The 21,944-nt window shown below is 39.2% G+C and overlaps 1 protein-coding gene across 1 annotated transcript; it reads right to left on the bottom strand.

The window, feature by feature from the left end:
• Window positions 1-54: 54 nt before the first annotated feature.
• LOC105454579 (aquaporin AQPAn.G) lies at window positions 55-21,904 on the bottom strand. The gene is made up of 4 exons (XM_011697259.1): window positions 21,802-21,904; window positions 19,311-19,504; window positions 3,133-3,276; window positions 55-1,464 (listed from the first exon to the last, which is right to left on the bottom strand). The coding sequence occupies exons 1-4, from the start codon at window positions 21,818-21,820 to the stop codon at window positions 1,066-1,068; spliced, it is 756 nt and encodes a 251-aa protein (XP_011695561.1). The 5' UTR covers window positions 21,821-21,904; the 3' UTR covers window positions 55-1,065.
• Window positions 21,905-21,944: the final 40 nt, after the last annotated feature.

Below are 21,944 nucleotides of genomic sequence, written 5' to 3'. Positions count from 1 at the left end.
TATATGTGCTGTTATTATTTCGGAGAGGGGGACGAGAAATAAAAACGCAAGTAGTACTGACGGTAAAATATATTTGTTAACGCTGTTGTCATTGTGTCGGAATGCACTGTAAACTAATTAAACGCTAGACTACGTTACGTCTTTATCTAGATCGTTAAATCAATCGCTATACGTGAGTTATCTTAAGTTAACGATATATATACAAAACTCAGATTGGCGATGTACAAAATAGCGGATGCACTTATAAAATTCGTACGAAACGAAGGTGTCGATTGATAAATAATCTCGAAATATGTCGGCGTCACGATATTACACTCTGATAATAATGATTGAAGAAATCTCTGTTTGCATATTCTAAGGGAATACTTTAAAATACTAATTTCTTAAAACGGGAGAAAGGGAATTTTTGACGTATGTATGATAATATCATATACATTTCTTACTCCGTTATTATATTTAATATACATATAATAATATTACCAAAATATTAATATTAAATTATTCTGCAATTTTTTGTACGTTGTGCATTATACAATAATATCGATGTATTTCTGCTTCTTTAATTGGAATTTTTTTCAATTGAACGCTGTCGATTAAAGGAACTCTACGTCACAAATAATGTACTAGACATCATTCAATACTGGTAAATGAATGTAAATAATGTAATTAATTTCCAGATAAACTAGAACATTACGATAAGACATAGGTACGAAATATTGAATATAGATTTTTGAAAGAAAATTTATACAAAAATAATTTTAACAGAAACAATTGTTTTTCTTCCGCATCGAGTCCAAGACTCTAATTTTCCCCTTTAATCCGCAGCGTTCAATTCCACTAAGAAATATTTTCGACAAATCGTATTTCTTCGCGAATCTTGTTAATTGCCGTTAAATGCAACGGATGAAGATCGCGTAACCGTGTCGCGTGGTTGTCACATCTTTCTCTCTCTCGTCATCCTCACCAATTCTACTTCTTTATTTACACCGCGGAGACCTGCGGTCTGCGCAGAATACTATTATCAGAATCCATCTCGAGCGTTCGTATAGAATTCGGAAGTCGCTCCTAGAAGTCGTACGAGCCCTCGTCGTCCTCTCTGTTGGCCCTCAGGCCCATTCTGTACACGACGCCGGCCACGCCGGCGCCGACGAGCGGGCCCACCCAGTAGATCCACAGATGCTCGTACTTGTCGTCCACCACGGCCGGGCCGAGACTCCTGGCGGGGTTCATGCTGCTGCCGGTGATGGGCACCGCCGCCATGTGGGCCACCGCGATCGTCAGGCCGATCGCGAGCGGGGCCCAACCCTTCACGTCGGTCCTCTTGGGATCCGTGACGGCATGCACGACCAGCACCAGTAGGAACGTGATGATTATCTCCATCCCTACGCCCTGCGCCGCGGTTACGTTGGAGTCCAACGCGGTGACGCCTAGGCCCTGAGCGACTTGCGTTTTAGGTAGAATCAGCTGGACGAAAGAACGATTCGGTTAGAACGAATCAATGAGTCGTGCGGGAGAAGAAGAGAGGAATTTTCACGGATCGAAATGGTATAACTCAGATAAAGTTCGAAAAGAATTCATTCGTACATTCAGTCATCAATTCTGAGCTCATTTTCAGAACTTCTTTATAAAAGGAATTCTTTTGCATCTGAAAATGAGCTCAGAACTGATGACAAATGACTGAATTCTTTTTTGAACTTCCTGTGCTACCTGGGAACGAATTATAAGATTGCTCGCAATGTTCCAAAATCGTTCACGATAAATTCACGAACTTCTTTAAAAGGTGCCTTTTCATGCTGACGCTCGACGCTCATTTTTGGCGTTAAAATTACGTGATGATAGTTGACTTGCACAAAAAGCGGCAATATCAAGTTCAATCGTATAATTCGTATATCTAAAATGTTCAGAACAAAATAACAACAGTCTTTGACGCTGAAGCTGAGAAAATCCAGCTTCTTTTTTTGACGCTAGCGTCAAAGTCGAAGTCACACGTGATTACCAAAAATTCAACATGTTGATTTCTTTACTGCTTACGTCTTACTGAGTTTTGATTAAGTTTTTTTGTGTGCCGTGGCTTTAACGCTAAAACGAGCGTCTCTTGAATTTGCACCTTAACGATTTCATTAATTAATCGAATTGACACGAGAGAAGAAAGAGGAGCGTTCCATTTGACCATGTTACAATTGACCGCGACGTGGTCAATCGCAACGTGAGCAATCGCGACTGTGGTCAATTGCAACGTGATCAATCGACTCCCTGCGAAAGGAACACGACGTGGGGTATCATTTTTTCTCGTTATTGAGTATTTTTCCTTTACTATAAGTTAGATTACAATGGCGGAGCGTGTAGATTATAAGCATTAAGAAGCTGAAGTATTTAATGTCGAGTTTATATTCCTCGAAATTAATTCGAGCTGTAAAAGATACGTAAATTACTATCATCGCGCGAGCGCACGCACGTGCGCCGTTGTCCCCTCGCGAGCCGCGGCGTGATCCAGCTGGTTGGCCACGACGGCCACGACCAGTTTCTGATGTAACGAGCGGTCGACCGGCGGGCCCGGGGAGGAGAGGCCGCGGACCTTGACCTTGCACAACGGCGATTTAATTGATACGGGTGAGACGGGGCGCTTTCGGGGTCCCGCGCCAAATCGAAATGACAGGCTATCAACGATCAATTTCACGCTTCGGCCGGACAATCATTGTGATTACGCGCGGCGTGTAAGGAACGTAAGCGCGCTTAAATGAAAATGTCGGACGGGCGACGCGCCGACGATCTCCTCGAGTTTTTGTAGCTTACGCAACGCGGCCAGCTGCGATGTTCGATGATTCAAATTTCTAAGCAATTTCAATTGGTCAAAAGTAAAAAAACAAGAAATTTTTAATGAAGATGAAGACCGACGTGCATAACACTTACCTTTCACAGCTTAATTAAATAATAGAATTGGATGAACTTAAATCACTATTTAATCCGATCTTTTTTTTTGGGGCATTTTTTTGTTTTTACTTGGAGAATTTTTATTTAGGTGATAGGAAAATTGATTTTGAAATTAACAAACATATATTAGATTAATTTTCTCGAATTCTTCAAAAAGAAATGAATCGGATGTCACGGTGAACTTTTTTTTTTTTTACATACCTTGAGAACAGCGGATCCCGCTATAGCGCCGCAACACTGGCAAACCACATAACAGACGGTTTTGAGGAGACTGCAATTTCCGCTCACCAGTAGACCGAACGACACAGCCGGATTCACGTGACATCCGGAAATCGGACCTAGAGCCTAAAATAGAAAAAAAGAGATATTCTAAGTCGTTAATAAATATAATTGTAAATTTTTAATTGCTCGCGCTCTTTTTCTCTTGTATAAAATTTGTAAAAGTTACGAAAACAACTTAAATTTAATGTTCACGTAATAATTACGATATTAATTATTATGTGTACATCAAATTCAAGTTGTTTTTGTAACTTTTGCAAATTTTAATTACAGCACAATAGTAACAATTATAACGTTATATAATCCGCACAAATTGAAATTGTGAGCGGATCAGGAAATAAGATACGATCTTTTCGTCGTAATTTTTTATTCATTACAACTTTCAAGATTGTTACTTCGTCAGTTATGGTCATATCATATGTCACGCTATTGTTGTGTCTTCCATTAGAAACTGGTTGCGGGAGTGGTTTACGATCCACTTCTCGATTGGCGAACTTGCGGCTAATAAAACCCGGGCCCGTGAGAAAATTTCTAAAGCTTCTTTCTCAATCGCATAGTCCCACGCCCGCCGCCGAAAGAGGAGGGTAGGGGGGGGGAAGAGGAAGAAAGAAAAGGAGAGAAAAGGGGGGAAAGAGACAAAATTCATTTTTTGAATTTATCTCTTACGAAGTTTCTCAACGCTCAACGTCGCGTCGTTTTGACAATCGTCACATCGTGTGCGTGCATAACGCGCCTGCTTGTAAATTCCCCTTACGTAGCTCGGCGCGTAATTACGCAGAGATCGCATGAACGATTCGAGACGTAATCTCGGGCACGTCCGACCTTCTCTCGCAGGTAGCTGGATGAGAGTGATCTTCATTAGGAACGTCTCTAATTGTAAGACTATTTTGCGAGAGTATTTCGATAAAAAAAAACATCTTGTTGCAATGCGATGTTGCATTTAATTGAAATGCAAATATAGTGAAGTAAAAGCTAGAGGCTAAACGCGTATAGTAGATGAGAAACAAAAATGTAATTAAAATTTCCGCAGTTATACACGTGTGCATTTGCGGGGTGCCTTGATGATGCTCGTTAATGCACACGATCCTAATTGAGCGCCGGAGCGGACACGTGGTGCATCTAGAGCAGAGTCGATGCTTGATTTATAGCGGTATTGCATGCGGTTGCTAATCGATAGCAGATGGTCGATGCGGTAGGTGAACGCGGTGCACCGGTCTATCTAATTCATATATCCACAATTTGCACGTACAAATTGCCTGTAAAGCCCGCTCGTATAGCCTCACTTCGCAAATTGCTCCCGTAAATTTCCATCCGATATTGACGCAAATGTTTTACATTAATAATAACATCGTTCGAATGTGATTATAGCGCGCGATATAAATCGCATTAGACTCGATGCGCGCACGCAACAATCGATTGCCTTGCAAATAATGTGTAAGGAGGTGCGCATTGAAACGCTGGTTCAATAAAAATTACACCAGAATGCGTTGATATGTAATCGTCCTGAAAGTGATCGACGCGAACAGGAAAATAACGTACAACGAGATGCGTCGAGATGCACCGATTTAATAAAAGTTCCTGGATGTATATATATTGATTAATTTTCTCGAAATATCCCGGATGTATACATGGTCTGTCCCAAAAGTAATGAGACTAATTCTGGAGAAACAGTTTTATTGAAAATACACTTAATATATTTTTCAAAGTACAAGGATGCTTGAGCGTCAGTACAAGTAGCGATTTCAACGTTGCTGCCACTCTTCCTAGTAGCGCAGGAAGACTTGACCGGACATGTCTCTTCCAGAGCACTCGTCGCGGCTGCTTGGACTTTTTTAATTGTCCCAAAACGGAATCTCCGACACTGTTTTGGGACAATTAACAAGATCCAAGCAGCCGCGACACGAGTGCTCTGGCATGTCCGGTCAAAATTTCCTGTGCTACTAATAGGAAGAGCGGCATCAATGCTGATGAAATCACTGTATTGACGCTCAAAGATCCCACTCTGAAAAATATTAAGTGTATTTTCAATAAAACAATTTTTTCAAAATTATTCCCATTACTTTTGGGACAGATCATATATACCTCTAAGTATCTCTATTTCTTCGCAAACAAATTCGCATCCCGGATCGTCACGGAATCCTCCGGATTGATCCGGCATGCGAGCGACTCCGCAGACTTCGCGGCGTCGTTCGCATGTCGGACTCGTCTAAGTCCTGAGGCCCGCCGCGCCGCCCAAGGGGCCCGGGTTCGTTACGATGCGGAGCCCCGACGCACCGCGGCCCAGTTCTCATGCACGCCTCGGCAAGGTCTTGGCTCGCCGCGGGCGATCGGCACACATATGCGCCGACCACGATTACGCAAGCGAGTTCTCTCTCTCTCTCTCTCTCTCTCTCTCTCTCTCTCTCTCTCTCTCTTCTCTCTTTTGTCCCTTTATCTCTCTCTCTCTCTCTCTCAAACAACTCGGTCCCCCGTCAACGCGTCTCGCTCGCTGATCCGCGATTTCCGACGCACGATTTCTGCGGTATGATCGGCGAATCGTCATCGTGACGTCTGGCGAGAGAAGGTACTATTGCGAATTTGCGCCGCCGTTCATTCCAAAATTCGCCTAAGGGACTCGTCTAAGGATCTCGATCGAGCGAGAGCGATCGCGCGGGAGAGAAAGAGTTATCGCGGACGAATGTATAACACAGGGTGTCCCTGAAGCCGGCCGCTTTTAACTTCAACGAGAGGGAGGGGGAGAGGGGGGGCCTCTTTAATGAGAGTCTCTCCTTAATAAAAGATTTTGCCCGCGAGAATTGATTCGCGATTGAAGCGGGCGAGATCGAAGTGGTCTCGGGAGAGGCAGGTTCCCTTTGTGTCTCGGGTCCCGAGGGACCGTGCGACATGGCCTTGCGGACTGCCAAAGTGAAACGAAAGATCCCCGCGGTGTTAGTCGCGCGCCTTTTAATTGACACGTGCTCGCGCGACACGCAAGGGCCCGTCCACGGATGGAATATATAGGTACATAAAGCACGTCATATTTAAGGCGCGCTTTAAAAAGGGAAAGTTATGCCACTTTCCGCGACTCATCGGCCTTGTCTTCGCGTCGTTGTTCCGAGAAAAGTAATAAACCGACCCCTCCCGCCCGCCCCGCTTCCCGCCGCGCGAAATTCGCACATATTTCGGCAAGCCTTATTTCGTTGAAGCCCCGCGTACGCACCTATCTCGAGACGCTTCGTATTTCTCCGCCAAATATGATTATTCAAAAGGCCATGTTGCGGCCCACGAGCAGATCTTAAAAAAAAAAAAAAAAAAAACAAATTGTCTATTAATCTCACATTTTTAAATTTTTACTTTCGGTGAAATTAAGAGAAATTAATTTGAACAACATTCCCGTTTGAAGTTTCTGTCGGAAGAAACGGTCACTCCGTCACAACGTTCAAGAATTCAATGACGGCCCACGCAGATCTTTCACATGTTAAAATCTTCACTTTTGAAGTGAAAATTAAATGAGATAAGCATGGGAATCCCGATCTAAAGTTTCGTCGGGCCAATATCATTTCGATCGCAATGCAATTGTTCGAAAGCCGAAGCGTCGGATCTTAAATCTTCACTTTCGGCGAAGTTCGACTTGAAAAAGTACGTGTGGCAATCGCGTTCCAAGTTTCTTCGGGACGGTCGTTTCGGCCAATTGTCGGATCCCACACACACACACGCGTGCGCGCGCGCGCGCCCTCGCGCGTTTCTTTAACGCTCTTAAATTAGAGGTCAAACGAAAAATAAAATTAATTTCCAGCATCCGTTCCAGTCCGCCCGTAGATCGCACGATCTCGAATTATCTCGCGGTTACGCGCCCCCGGGGCCTTACGACCCACAGCCCGCGGTCATACGCTCCCGCGAACTGCGAAGCGCGCAGGATCGGACTCGGAAGGGGGACAGCCGCGAGCTGTTATAGAGCTGTTATAGAGCCGCTCGCGACAAGATGAATGATGAACAATGAAAGAAAGGATTACGAAATAAAGAATGGGATATTCGTCGCGCGTTTTCGGAGAAGACAACTTCGCCCAGACAGCTCAGGCTGAGTCTTCACGTCTTTTCATTTCTCTCTCTCTCTCTCTCTTTCTCTGTCAACATATAAATACTGAAGTGTAATAAAATGGAGTAAAATACAATCAAATAACGGTACGATTCTCGCATGAATAAATTATGAAATGGCATCTCGTTTGATGATAATAGAATTACATAATAATATTATTACATCACAGTGTCGAAATGAAGTAATGAAATCGCGCACGTTGTCGGCGCCGTTATTAATCGCAGACTTCTCGGCTTCTTATCGTCGACGTGACTCATTGGAGGAATGAAATAAGTCCGAACCTGGCCTGAAGCTGCATGCAGTTCGCCGCTACACACGTGCCGCGTGTTCCTCTTTCGCGCGAACGAATATACATGTGCACGTGCGACACGCGCGCCGCTCAAATTCGTCACGAATTTAGCGGCGAGCAGGTGCAAGGAGGATCACGCGCGGTGAATTATCCTAGACCTCATCCGTGGAATTGCGAATATAGGCGAAGCTGATTGCCTTGAATCACTTTACTCCACCGAGGCGGATCATCTTTTGTCGTCATCCAAACGGCGGAGGCCGAAGGTTGCTGCCGAATTCGCAGTAAAACCGCAGGAACTTTCGAAGTCACCAGGCACAAGAGCTCTGTTGACCCTTTTTAACTGTATTCTTTTTTAAAACTGGACAATAGCGAAATATTGCGGTGTAATGCCAGCGAATTAATATACAATGATAAATTGATAATTTAGGACAGGTAAATTGATCGCACGCTAACAGCGAATTACGTATACGCTTGATTTCCACTCGATTTTTTTACGCGTGACGTCGGACAGTTGATTTAAGCGTCAAGATGAAAATTAGATTATTATTTTTTTTAATTAAAATAATTCAAACACAAATGCACAAATTAGATGCTACTTAATCCAAAGAATAAATCAAGAATACAAAAATTTAAAGATATATAAAATGCCTATGAGAACCTCCGCAGATGCGGAAAGAACGATTTTGTTTAAAGGTCTAAAAATTTTGCTGCAGATATGAAAATTAATTCTTATTGAATCATCAAAAAATTTTGTTGGAATGTTAAAAATGATAAGCGTTTTGCTATAAAACGTTTTGATATTTTAGCAATTATTTTGACTTTTTTACAAAATTATTTTGATTATTGAACAAAAATTATTTTCAGATTTGGATCCAGCAAAATTATTTTTCCGTATAGATTTTTCGTTATAGATTTTTCCGATAAGAAACTGTCTAAAGAATCATACAGATATAATTGGTTATTTATACATAAAATTGTTACAATACGTAACGCAATACAATTAATACTTGCTTCCTACTTGCTACAATACAATGGTGCAAGCGTTTCGACTCCGTTTTGAGTCCTCTTCAGTGCAATTGAAAGTCTGTCAGCCTACTGTCTCTTCTTTCCATCAAACCGCAGAATTCCAAATTATTGGAAGTCATCGTGTAAAATAATTTTTTTCAGATATATGTATATCAAATATACAAGTCCAGAAGAGAACGAGATATCCGTGATAAATTTTTAAAACAATTTTTATTAATTTTTTTACGATTCAAGTCGCACGCGATCGGCGTCGCGAAATCTAAGTTGATAATGATAATGATAATAAATAGTAGCAAAAAAATGAGATTGAGACGTCCGAGAAAGTGTTTCACGCCAATAATACACGGGAAGGATCGAGAGGGATCCCAGCATTAACGAGATGCGTGCAAATTTACGACGCAAATTACGCGTCTCTCTCTCCTTTTCGAGACGGACCGTCATCGTCCCGTCGACTCGTTCGAGAGTTAAATACGACGGAGCGCGAGCATTAAATAATGGGCCCCGCCAACGTATTGTCAGTAATTACCGTAAGGTGTCTGGCCCCGCTGTTCCGTTACAAATTTGTACACGTTGTCGGCGGCGCTCCTGCAGCGCGAAGCCAGGATCGGATCCGCAAACTTCTCGAGAGAGATAGGAGAGAGACAGAGAGAGAGAGAGAGAGAGAGAGAGAGAGAGACAGAGAGAGAGCCTCAGACAGAGAGAGAATTTAAATTATTTTAGTATATTGTATTATGACATACAATAATAAACATTCGTTGATTTAATTAATCAACATGAACATAAACAATAGTAATTTAAAAACAGTTTTGATAATAATCAATTAATAATCATTGATTAACAACAGAGACTTAAAAAATTGTAATCTTCTATTAGCATTTCTCAAGTTTATTTTTAGCTATGTATGTATGTTTAATTTGATCATTTCATTGATTATGTTGGATATCATAATTTATGATTAATTCAAAATAAATTTCAGAGATTGCTTAATTGATAATAATCAATTAATAATCATTGATTAACAACAGGGACTAAAAAATTTTTAATCTCCTATTAGTATTTTTCAAGCTTATCTTTAGCTGTTCAATTTGATCATTTTATTAATTATATCGTAATTTATGATAAATTCCAAATAAATTTCAGAGATTGCTTTCGAATTGCATAATTATGAGCTATTGTGTGCTATAATCAATACAATTTAGTTCAACGAATTTGTTCGATTGCGACTCAAAAATTTTCCCTCCGTTTCGAATTTCTTCGAGCAGTCGTATCGACGATTACTTAAACAATTTAAAGATGCATACAACTCTGGCGAGTATCGGGCCCATCAATCTCTAGGATCCATCAATCTCTCCTTATCCTTTCGCAGTGCGGGCCTGCGTGTAGAGACGTAATTGGGCTGCGTGACGCACACGAGAGCTGCAAGGCGTAGGACAATGATCTTTCGCCTGTGGGTCTGGCTTGCGCAACGGCGACGCCGCGTGCACGAGGGAGCGGCTCCTCTCTCGGGGGCCCGAAAAGCCCCCCAGCAAGATGACTCTAATGTTTGCCGAAGGATATCGTCGTTCTTACCGCAGAAGTCAGATTTTGTCTTAGATAAATCCTATTCTGGATGCTCATGTTTGTTCACATATGCACACTCATCCATAGGCATCATTTTCCATTTGTTGCATCACACTGAGGTTTTTGAATCGCTCTCTTATCGATTTCTTCTTTATGTCATGTAAAATCTTCGGCGTGAGCGACAGAAAAGATTGGCGAATTCATACGCTTAGGTCGAAAGTAATATTAAAATTTCAAATTTTATGTATACGTTTTATCTCCCGAAAAAAATATTTGTAGATATTGCAGATTTTAATATTTTTTTATCAAAATTTAAATTTTCTTTATTTTTTATCTTATTAGTATATTGTCTTATTTTTATTGTTCTTGTCTGTTGTATATTGTTTCTTGTATTAAATTTATATTTATTTATATTAAATTTATTTTTTATGTTATTTCTTGCATTAAATTTATTAATACATTTGGCCATATGTTTTTAAAAGTAGATACTAATATAAAGCAAGGCATTTTTGTTCAAACTTGTCGAATTTTCGAAGTTTCCAAATAAAATCGTCGCAAGTTTCAGAAAATGTGGCGGATCGTCAAAACGAGTTTATTCGCGCAAAAACATGACGCAAGATAGTTGTAGTCAAAGCCCGGCAGAAAATGAAATATCGAAACTTTTAAACATGTCGAAAGCCTTGGCCCGGCTTTAAAATCAATATTGGCGGGCACACGAGTTTTATGCAAATTCTTCCGAAAGAAAACAATGCGGCGCGTCGCGGTACGCCGCATATTACACAAACCCTGGCGGGTAGAAGGATACAAAGCGATATTAAAACTGCGAGAAATGTCTTTTTGAGCGATGATTGAGGCATCGTAAATCGATGATAATCACACGAGTAAGCGACCATTAATTTGACGTCATGCTCGACGAAACGTAAAATATGTCAGGATCGCTTTGCGCTCATCTCTCTTTCTCTGAAAATAAGCGAAATGAGGCGATCTTTGAGACACGAGATAATAGCGAGGATAATTTCTCTTTTTGCCCGTGGCAAATTTGAGGTTTACGATTACACGCGCGAGCGAAACCCAGATGCTTATCATCCGCGCGTGCGGATAATTAATAAGACACACCCTTGTATTGATTTCTAAAAAGAAGAAGTTTCCCCTTTTACTTCAACTAATTACGCCCTTTTAATTTCACGTCGTTAGTCATCTAATTACGTTACTTAATTAAATTAAAATTTTAATCAGAGGGAATTGAATAGAGCAAAGATATATATCAATTTGGTTGAGTGGGGCGTATTGTATTACGTTGACAACGCCTTAAAAATTAATTTATCCCTAGGCTGTCGAAGAATATCTTTCATCATTCGGATTTTAATTAATATCCTATCGTTATAGAAAGTTTTTGAAACATTACGCAAAACATTACTATATAGCGCTTTGGTTCAAGGAAGACTGAACGTTGGTTTAAAGAAGAACATATATCTTCATCATATCTTCAAAAAAAAAAAAATTCAGCTTCGCCAAGACGAGACGCGCGTTTTATTTAATATGCGTCAATTATGCACGTCAAAAATAATCCAAGTAAGAGTGGATGAAATTTTAGTAGCTTTAATTATTGATATAAGATTATTGAGGCGTTTGATAGGACTTATAATTTCCCATAAGCCATAAGTGAATCGTCAGTCGCAATTTGTCGATGAGATCCTCCAGGATCTCGAGTTCTCGTTTAACAACGTTCAACGACCAGTGTTTTCCGACGATCCGAGTCCGTTGCTGTTGCATCTCTTGCGTTGCGCAAGAGCCAAGTTGCCCTCGCTCTTCTCGCCTCGCGCGTTGAAGAGCCGCGCATTTGCGTATAATGCGGGGCGAGATGCGTGCGATTTGCATTCGAACAGAACAGGATCGGCTGTGACTTTGCAGATCTCTGCGCGTCTCTCCCTTTCCCTCCCCCCTTCTCTCTCTCTTTCTCTTTCTCTCACACCTTCTTGTTCTGTGCTCTTCCCATTCTCCTCGCTCTCTCGTCCTTCGACCTCCTCCCTTACGCGACGTCCCTTTCTTTCTTTCTTTTCTTTCTTTCTTTTTTAAATATCGCCATCCTTAACCGGCCCGCGCAAAAAAGACGGTAGAACAGAGGATGAGGAATGGTCGAACTGCACGAAGTTGCAAGGGGATTTTAATAATAACGTTTGCGCAAGCTTTTCGCGCTCCTTATTCTCTCTCGCGAAGCCCAAATTCGTCGGATTGTGAACTAACATCGTTAATCGTCGGATTTTTCGAAATGAGATTTTAGTTTTTTGTAAATTGATATACTAGCCAATCTAATTTTTATTGCCGTTAATAAATATTTATTACAATTATATATGTATATAAATTTCTATGAATCAAGTTTTTCTAGACCATTTTTTTTAAAGAAAATTAAAATTAGAAAATATATAATTAAAATTAAAATTTATATAATTAATTTTAATTATAATTGAAATTTATTAGAGAAAAAAATTAGAAAAATTTTAATTATTAATTAGGGGATCAAAATTCTAATTATTAATTATCAATCAGAATTTAAATTACGTCAAAGAACTCTGAAGGACAGATTGTAGTTCTAAATATCAGAAAAGAACGGTAAATAATAATTTTTTAAATAATTTGTTCGCTTTATTTTTGTGACATAATATTTAACTTAAATACTTAAAAAAAAAAAGAATTAGGGAAAGAAGAAACAGCTGTGTGCCGGATAAATTTGAAATGACGAAGTAGTAGAAAAAGACGAATGTCGCGCCGGCGACACAAGGTTGCACGATTTTAATCGCGGCGAATTGCGGGTTTCGCAAGCTAATGAAAAGTGCGACGTGCACGACGACGGCTCTCGTGCTTTTTGCCGGGCCCACATCTCGGGAACACCCGTGTCGCGTGGAAGAATACACGTTTCACGAGCACGTATTAATCTCTAAAAGAAATATTAGCATACTCACGAACGGATGTTATTTACGGCCCCTGCATTATAACATAAGAATTATTGCGCAAACAAAAAAGGTCTAAATAAAGCGAGAGAAAGATCGTCTTGTATTAATAGCCGTTACATTATATTAGTAATTAAATAAATTTCTTTTAGTGCAAATCATAAATATATATATATATATATACACGATAATATATATATTAAATTAATGCTAATGTTGAATTACAATTGAAATTATTAATACACGTAAAAGATAACATCATGCAATATACACATTTTTCGTTTCTAATATTGAAACCTTCTACACAAAATATTATATCGGAAATATTAAAATATTATATTAAATTTTATTTACATATAGAAACCAAAACACGCGATTATCGAATTTTAATTCCCAATGATCAATATGCTCCTTTAATAGCATTCCGTAGGCATACCAAGCGACGTGCTGTGTTGATGCAACGCTATGAGATCTCTCATCGCGCACTAGATCCGCAAGATAATTATCTTGTACAATTATTTCATCTAGATAAACACGCGGGCCCTCTCAAATATTTTTTCAGCGCTACTCATAATACGTCGTTTGTCTCAAGTTTCTCTCTGTCTCTTTTCCTCTCTCACCTTTTATACCGCCGAGGGAAAAGCCACTTAACGTTTCTCTATCAATGGGTCTTATTGAGGGACGATCGGTGCACGGCGCACTTGTATAAATTATAATTTCTATATCCCACGTACGAGAGACAGACCGAGACATTAACTCTACCGATCTATAGATAATAAGCGGCTAACACAGATGTCATCAACGTTTGTTCTTTGCGCCGCGGCTGTGCAAAGCGATTGGTGTAACAAAACTGATCGCTAATACCGGCGACAATACCGCTAACGGCGGTACTAACTTGCTCTAAAGCAAGAGAGAGACTTTTTTTTGGCATTCACTTCGTCGTTCTGAATGGAGCTGTCGGATCAAGAACGTGTCTTAGATCTGAGAATTTTCGATTGAGTCGCCGCTCGGCGCGACGCGTGACTAAACGCGTGACGCTATAAGACGATTATGACACTATTGAGATGTAATTTGGATATCAAAGTTGGAGAGAGGAGGACTGTCACACTGTCGATTTTATCTCTAGTCGGTTTCATTCAGAATATCAATTTGTTGTAGAAGCTTACAAAAATATAAATGATTAAGAGGGATATATATAGAAATATCTGAAAAAGTGCGAATAATTTTTTGCTGGAAAATAAAATTGCTAAAATAAATTAAGTTGTTATATAATTGAAACTTGTTATACCCTGATTTGAGATAAATTCATCGTTGACTATTAATTTCGGAGAAATAATTAACTTTAATTTGTTTATTTCCAAAATGTGAAAAAGCAATAATATATATATAGAATCACACAAATTCAAGAAATATCTAAAAAATTTTACAAAGTAACTAAGTTTTGGAAATATAATAAGAAACACAATTAATAATGATAATTATACGATACAATTGTAATACAATATTTATAATATGACGTGTGGAGAAATAATGTTGATTTAACGCGATTAAAAAATTTTATTCAAAACGGTGATTATTAAAAAAAAAAAGTAAATAAAGATAAGATATAAATTTGATAAACTAAAATCAGCTCTTGAAAAAGTTGAATCTTAATTTTTTCAACTTTTACTTCGAGACTTTATATTCTCGAGCGATCAATTTCTCAAGATTTCAAAAGAGTAGAGTATTTTTAAACTCCCTATCGTCCTTCAATCGTTGCCCCCAATTAAAAATCGAGTTTGGATCCCATTATCTATCTCCCACCCCTCGCCCCCTTTCTCCCGAGCGAGAAGATAATGAAATCTCCATGCGAATTTTAGAGCACCGTAATGGTCATATCCGCGCCGCGAGCGCGATCGCTGTCGGAAAGTAAGGTATCAAAAGGGCGACGCACGCGGACGGAATAATAGTGAGCGCGCTAGTCTCCTCGAGCGCACCAGCTCCGGATCTCTCGAGTAGGTTGTCAGAAGCCCCCGGGGCACAGTTGCACCATCTCCGGACGGAGTTAGACCCCCTTGGGCGAATCGGCGGCCTTATTTACCCTTCCACCACGCGCGGGGCCCGGGCGGCCCACACATGTGCGTCCGCGTGCGTCAATTAAAAACGTCGCCGCGGCTAACTAAGCCAAAGTTCACGATCCTTTCACGAGAGGCACCGATCGACAGCGGAAAACGCGATCGAGCGTGGGGAAAAAAAAAAGTCGGCACTCGATTTAAGATGACAATTTACAAAGACAACGAGGGGGGAGAATTAAATTTGCGCCGATCGGCGCGTTAAGATCACCGCGATTAGATGATGCTAAATGCATTTGAGAAAAAATACATTCTCTGCTCATAGCTCGCTAAGATTATCGATCAGTTCATATATCGCTTATATAATTGTTTATCTCATTGATTTTGATCTTGATGTCACTTACATATAAATTGTACGAGATGTATAATTTTTCAATTTCTTGTTTCTCCCCGAAGAAAAAACACCGTCAAATTAAGGAGCTAACGTTAAAGCTTGGTGAGGTTTATTAATGCCAGCGCTAATTATAACAATTATTTTACTCTTTTACTTTCGTTTTCGCACACAACCGCGAACGAAGCCTCGGGTCGAGACGGCAATTTATCCCGGGCTTCCCACGCCGCCCGACCGCAATTCGCGTCAGCGAAAATATTCGAGCCAGTTAACGAGGTGACCATTCATCTCCTCCGTGATCGCGTCGCGTGGATTCTGATTGATACAAAGGAGGCCGCACGAGTGCTCTTCACAAATCGGCCGGCCGTTCGCCGAAAGTTCGCGTGTCGACAGAGGCAGCGCGCGCGAGCTATAAACTGTTTCGAGGACGAGGTCAGTGCGCGAATTCGAAAGGACGAGCCGCGCGAGCGCGATTTAAGGATGATTCCTCTCACCCCGTTCCTTCTCGTCTATTTATCCGTCTCTCAATGAACGGCCAGGCGCGGCGGCGATCCGTTCTTCGTCCGTGCAATCGCATATCGAGAGTGCACTCGTATAGCAGAAGTGCGCGGAATTTGTGAGAAACTTGTTGCGAAAATTTGCCTCTGGACGCTTCTGAAGACCCTCTGGCATTTTCACGCACAATGAGTAAAAGTAGAAAAAAAAGTTTCGCTAATTTTTCTCGATTAATTCTGTTTCAATTATATAACACATTATTCATTCAAAAAATTATTGTCTCATGTTTAATTATTAATTTCTTCTTTCTTTTATCTTTCCAATATTACATGATACTATTTCAAATTTTCCTGTATTTTTCTTTGTTATTACATGTACATAACATGTTTTTCTCTCTTTACTTTTTCTTCTCTTTCAATTCGCAATACGAGATTTATAATGATAAAATAATTAAATCGTGACAGAACAATTGACGCGATGTACAAAACGCCGAGCGCATAAATCTACAGGAAATTGCAGCCGAGAAAAACGCATCTCGAATAATGATTTCACAATTTTCTAATGAGGCATTTCAAACGATCGCTACCGATAAGAATTAATCATCCGCGAGAATCGTGATACATGATCTTACGTGGCGGAACGAGCGTATATACTCCGCGGTACCCGCGATCTCGGTCTTCCTATCACGATCGAAACGCGATTATTGAAGATTACCTCGTTCTACCGGTGACTATCTTATCTCCACTCCTCTTTAAACTCTTTGCGGTACGGTGGTTTCGAGATTTGAGATCGCGCACACCTCACGCTTTACATAAGCAGATTAGCGCGAGAATGACCGTTCTGAAACACCGCACGCGAGATTCTTTTAAAAGGAAAATTCGCGATCGAGCAATGTTAATTCACAATTTCAGTTTTGTTTCGTCTTCCTCTTTTCTCAACAATTTAGGCTTGTTTTTTTTAGCTGAACTGGCTGCACTAGTTTAAAGTTTACCTTTCTTCTTCAAATGTAGAAAGAGAAAGATAAACTGTGAACTAGTGCAGTCAGTTCAGCTAAAAAAAGAACAGATTAGACCTTTTATTTTTCGTATTCATTCAAAAGATTGTCTTATGTTTAATTATTAATTTCTTCTTTCTTTATTTTTTAAATATTACTATATTTGACATTTTTCTGTATTTTTCTTTGTTATTACGTGTGTTTTTTTTCTTTACTTTTTTTCTCTTTTGATTCGTAATATGAGATTTATATTGATAAAAGAATTAAAACACGACAGAATAATTATCGACATGATGTACAAAACGCCGAGCGCATAAATCTATAGAAAATCGTAACCTAGAAAAACGGCCCTCCAATGATTTCGTAATTTTCTAATGAGGCATTTCAACCGATATATTATTTAAAGTGTATACCTAAATTAATAAAAGAAAAACCACACCGTAAAATGCGGTGTATTGAATCTTTTAATCTAAAATTTAATTTAAAAGGGTCAATTCACGGAACAAGAATAAAAGTGCAGATTAGACGAGTCGTAAAATTTAAGCGAGGTGAATGGAATGGACTTTTGGACTGTTCGAAATACAGTGTGTTCAAAAAAAGCACGCGCGCATTGACATGTATGTACATATTTTAAATATTATACATTGAGAAAGATAAGACAAAATGAAATCTAGAGAAATTTTATTTCGGCCATCAATAATCGTTTCTTTTCTGCACACATTTTATTAAATAGGGAGACAAAAAGGCGAGTCACCGTTTGTTATTTATGTAAAATATAAGAAGCATTAACAACTAATAACATTAACAATTTCTCCAGAATTCATACGTTACAGACGTTCCGCACATACATGATCCTTTTTAAGAAGCGCGTTTAGCGAACAACATGCGAAACGTAATTATGATCGATACGGCTCGTTTGGCGGCGCGAAAAGCAGGTTCGCGCGAGAGTACGCTTTGCGGAAAAAAAAGAAAAGGTTAAAACAGCCACGAGATATGTTAATTAATTAATCGTGACGTAAAGCGAGATGACGACGCGCGTTTGTTTCTCATACGCGCGTGTCTCCGTTAAATGCAAATTTCCGAGGCGGACGATTGAAATGTCGTCGTGGATCATAGTGCTAATACTTTTTTTCGGCATTTTTAGAATCCCCCTGTATATGCGCGGAGTCCTTTAGTTCGCGAACTTTGTTTTTTTTTTACAAAAAATTTACGTTTTTTCTGATTTGAATACTCAAATATGTTTTTCACAAATTATGTTTTTGCGAATTAATTAAAGTGTCCAGATTATAATTAATGGAAAGATGTTTTGCTTTGTGCATCACAGCTTAAGAGAGACACCAGTTATTATAGCCAACACAATTATTTTTAGATTGCATTAAAACAAGTTTTATGCATTATGCAGAATCTACACTAATTTTCGAAATGTGACGTTATACGATGAGCTTCCACTGTCAAATTTAACTGTCTAAATATATTTTGATGTAGTAAAAAGTTTATGCATAAAGAAATTATTAAATTAATTATATTAAACGATAAAAATTTTAAATCATGTATATTTTTTTGTACAAATCATAAAATAAAAATAGTCAAGAGGAAGCAAACTTAAGGGAAGCCGAGTGCTCGCGTATTGCACGAGCACGTTTTTTTTTACGAACGAAGATAAGAATTCGCGTGCGTAATGAAACATGCTAGGTGAACAAATCTCAGTCAGCACACGTTCTTATATATTCTTATCACAAACGTCTTTTAAGTACGACTATTTACGTCGACGGGAATACTCAAGCAGACAAAATGCCCATAATGGAATGGACAGGATGGAACGAGAAGAACTCGTCATAATTCTTTCACTTTTCAATGCTTGAAAATATTTTCGACATCTGTCTTATCGGCTCTTATCGCGAAAGGAATTCGCGAAGTTATTACAAATAATTTATCGCTACGGCTGCGTTGTCCGTCGCATTACGATCAAAATTAGAATATTATAATCCGATTTGCATTCTATTTAAATCGGATCGCTTTCTCTTATGTATCGAATATGTTAATTATGGATACGAATTATGGATAAAAGATGAAATTCTTTGAATTCGTGCGTGAAATTTATAAATTTACAACTCCCCCGATTCAGAATGTTTTCAAATCGGAATCAGGACTGTTAAATTAAGGTTTCTCCTCTAATTTTAGCTTTCGCATTTTTAATTTTATTATTTATTATTCTTCTCAGGCGGAATCGTTCGCTTTTAACGAGAGATAACGAGAATATTGGTGACTCACCTGCGCCAAACTTGCCACCGCGAGGCCGAAGGTGAACGCGATGTGCAAGACGTTCGGCGGCTTCGTGTCTATCCACGTGATGCACGAAGCGCAGCCTAGGAGGACCAGCAGGAACGTGCCCAGGATCTCGGCGAACAGCATCACCAGAAAGTCGAGCTTGGTGACCTCCTCCAGGCCGACGAACTCCTTCATGCCTGCGAAAGAAAATCGGAGAGTCGAGCTCCAGCTGAGCGGATCCGATTCATTTCCCGGGGAACTTGATGGAAATTAATCTGCGTCTAACTTTCGTAACGCGTCTAATTTTCGCAATGGCACGACGGCGCGGTACAATCTACTTGTTTAAGAAAATTGACTTTCGTCCAATTTCACAACGCGCGCGCGCGTTTCTTGCGCTTTCTTGCACATTTATGGCGGGCGAGAGAGGAATAAGAGGAGACGAAATTAAGAGAGCGCAATTAGAAGCAGATTTATCCAGATTACAAGTGTGTAATGAAAAAATTTGTAGATTGTTAATTTAGATCGTAACCTGATTGTCTTATTGTAATTTATGTGCTTGTTATTTTATGAATTTACTGATTCAGATTGCAATTGTCCATTAAATTAATTTTGTAAATTTGAATTTATTTATAACTTCTCTGTTAATTTGCAGCCACGTTTGCTGACGTAAATTCTCGCGGCTGTGATTTCTTTAGTCAGAATTGGTTTAGTTTGATCTGCCTCGCAGCGTCAATTAACCATTAATTGCGAAAAGGGCTGATACGCTGCAATGAATAAATGCGAGAGGGAAACTATGTAATAAATTCTTATCGCACCCTTATCAATTAGATATCAAGAAACATGTGTCCGATTGTCTGTTGGAGTGCAGCGAAGTGGGATTACACAGTTGCGATTAAAAGGCGCGATTGAAAGGCGCCCGCGATAACGCGTTCGAAGTAACGTGTTTGATATTAATTGAAGACGAAAGTTGAGACACGTTTTCGACACGTTATCGCGAGGAATTTCCCGAAATGTCTATGAATGTCGGACTACTTTTAAGTAGGCCGAACATTGCAAAACGATATTCGTCCGCGAGCGATAATTCCGCAAACGTTAATCGCTAAACGTTAACGTACTTTTAAATACCCCATTAATTTACGGAGTATTTATATTTTAAATCTCGGTCTCACAACTTGCGGATTTTTTAATCTACTGCATACGTAATATTTTAATTACTTCATTTATTCAATTAATATCGAATATTTCAAGCAAATTTTCATTAATATTTAATTTTTTATTCTATTTATTTAATAAATAAACCGTATAATTTAATTTTAAATTATTACGTACTTCAAAAATAAAAAAAACACAAAAGTAAAATAAAATACTAAAAATATAATACTTAATATAATACTAAAAATATAATATTTAAATAATATAAAAATACGCAAATAGTGAGGGACTAATAACGTTGCGCCTCATCATTACATATCATCACAGATCTCATCTCTTTAATATAATAAAAAAAATTTACAGCTGCAGTTTCGCATTTATAATTTTAAAAAATTCTTTTTTTTTTAACTATTTTTTTCGAGACTTGTCATTTCGAACATTTAAGATGTTTAAAGTAAGAAAACTATACTTAAGCCACGAATGAAGACAACTAAATTTTCGTTCAGAAATGAACTTTAGATTAAAGAAAGCTCGCAGATGGCAAAAGATGATTCTTTCGTAACGCCTCATATATGTTTGTGTTTTGTGGATAGCAATGGATCGCGCACGCGGTTTGCCTGTGTAATTTACTACTAGTCGACAAACGACGCATATCTTGGTTTACATGCATCGTCATGGCGAACGCTACCTTGAGCCCCGTTCTTGCACGTAACATTATCATTGATCGGCTACTTCCTCTTTTTTATACGCCGTGGTCGAGATAAAAATCCAACCGTAAAGTCAATAAAAGGTTTTCTGATGCATGAACTTTTCCGCATCTTTAAGGCACACTTGAAACTGAGAAACTGGGATTTCATTCCCGAACTCATCGTTAATAAAATTTTGAGAGAGACGCGAATGTGTCTATGCAAAACTACATATATCACTTGCATTTTTTTTTGTTTACGTTTCACGTATCTGCAGCTTAGAAAATTTTTACTAATATCTCTTCGCGACATCAATCTGCGCTGTGCAAATAGTTTTCGATTATCTAACACCACTTATTGTTAGCAAAAAGTCCTATCTCTTCCTGATTAGATCTAATCTCATGTATGTCCTTTAAGAAAACAAAACACGTGCATATAAGATAAATCTCTCAGAACCAGACTGTACACTGAATAAAATTAAATAGTAATCGCGTTGTGCGACAAGTATAATCAATCAAGTCGATCTAGCGCATTCTCGTCTTTTCATTCCTCGGCACGACATTTCCTCGATACAAGAAATATTTAACATTTAATCACCACCGGTCATGTGAACACATTCTGAAGCTCGACCTTCTTCAGTCAGCCCCCACACATACCTTTCCACGGTTTGCTCATGATCGCTGCGATAAGAGATCGCTCCTTCGGTCACTCTCGCGCGGTTCACCACTTTGGAACTTCCCCTCAACTCTCCCTTAATGAAAACCGACGTTTCTCCACGGCGAGGGCGAGGTTCTCTGAT

Source organism: Wasmannia auropunctata, unplaced genomic scaffold, assembly GCF_000956235.1.
Source record: "Wasmannia auropunctata unplaced genomic scaffold, wasmannia.A_1.0 LD335981.1, whole genome shotgun sequence".
Taxonomy (NCBI): domain Eukaryota; kingdom Metazoa; phylum Arthropoda; class Insecta; order Hymenoptera; family Formicidae; genus Wasmannia; species Wasmannia auropunctata.
This window is presented reverse-complemented; position numbering and strand designations above follow the sequence as displayed.

Bases quoted from the DNA above. Each gene is read 5' to 3' on its own strand.
- LOC105454579 (XM_011697259.1), bottom strand. The intron at 3,277-19,310 runs GTGAGTCACCAA...TTTCTATTTTAG, and splicing joins CGGTGGCAAGTTTGGCGCAG to GCTCTAGGTCCGATTTCCGG. The intron at 1,465-3,132 runs GTATGTAAAAAA...TCTTTCGTCCAG, and splicing joins CGGGATCCGCTGTTCTCAAG to CTGATTCTACCTAAAACGCA.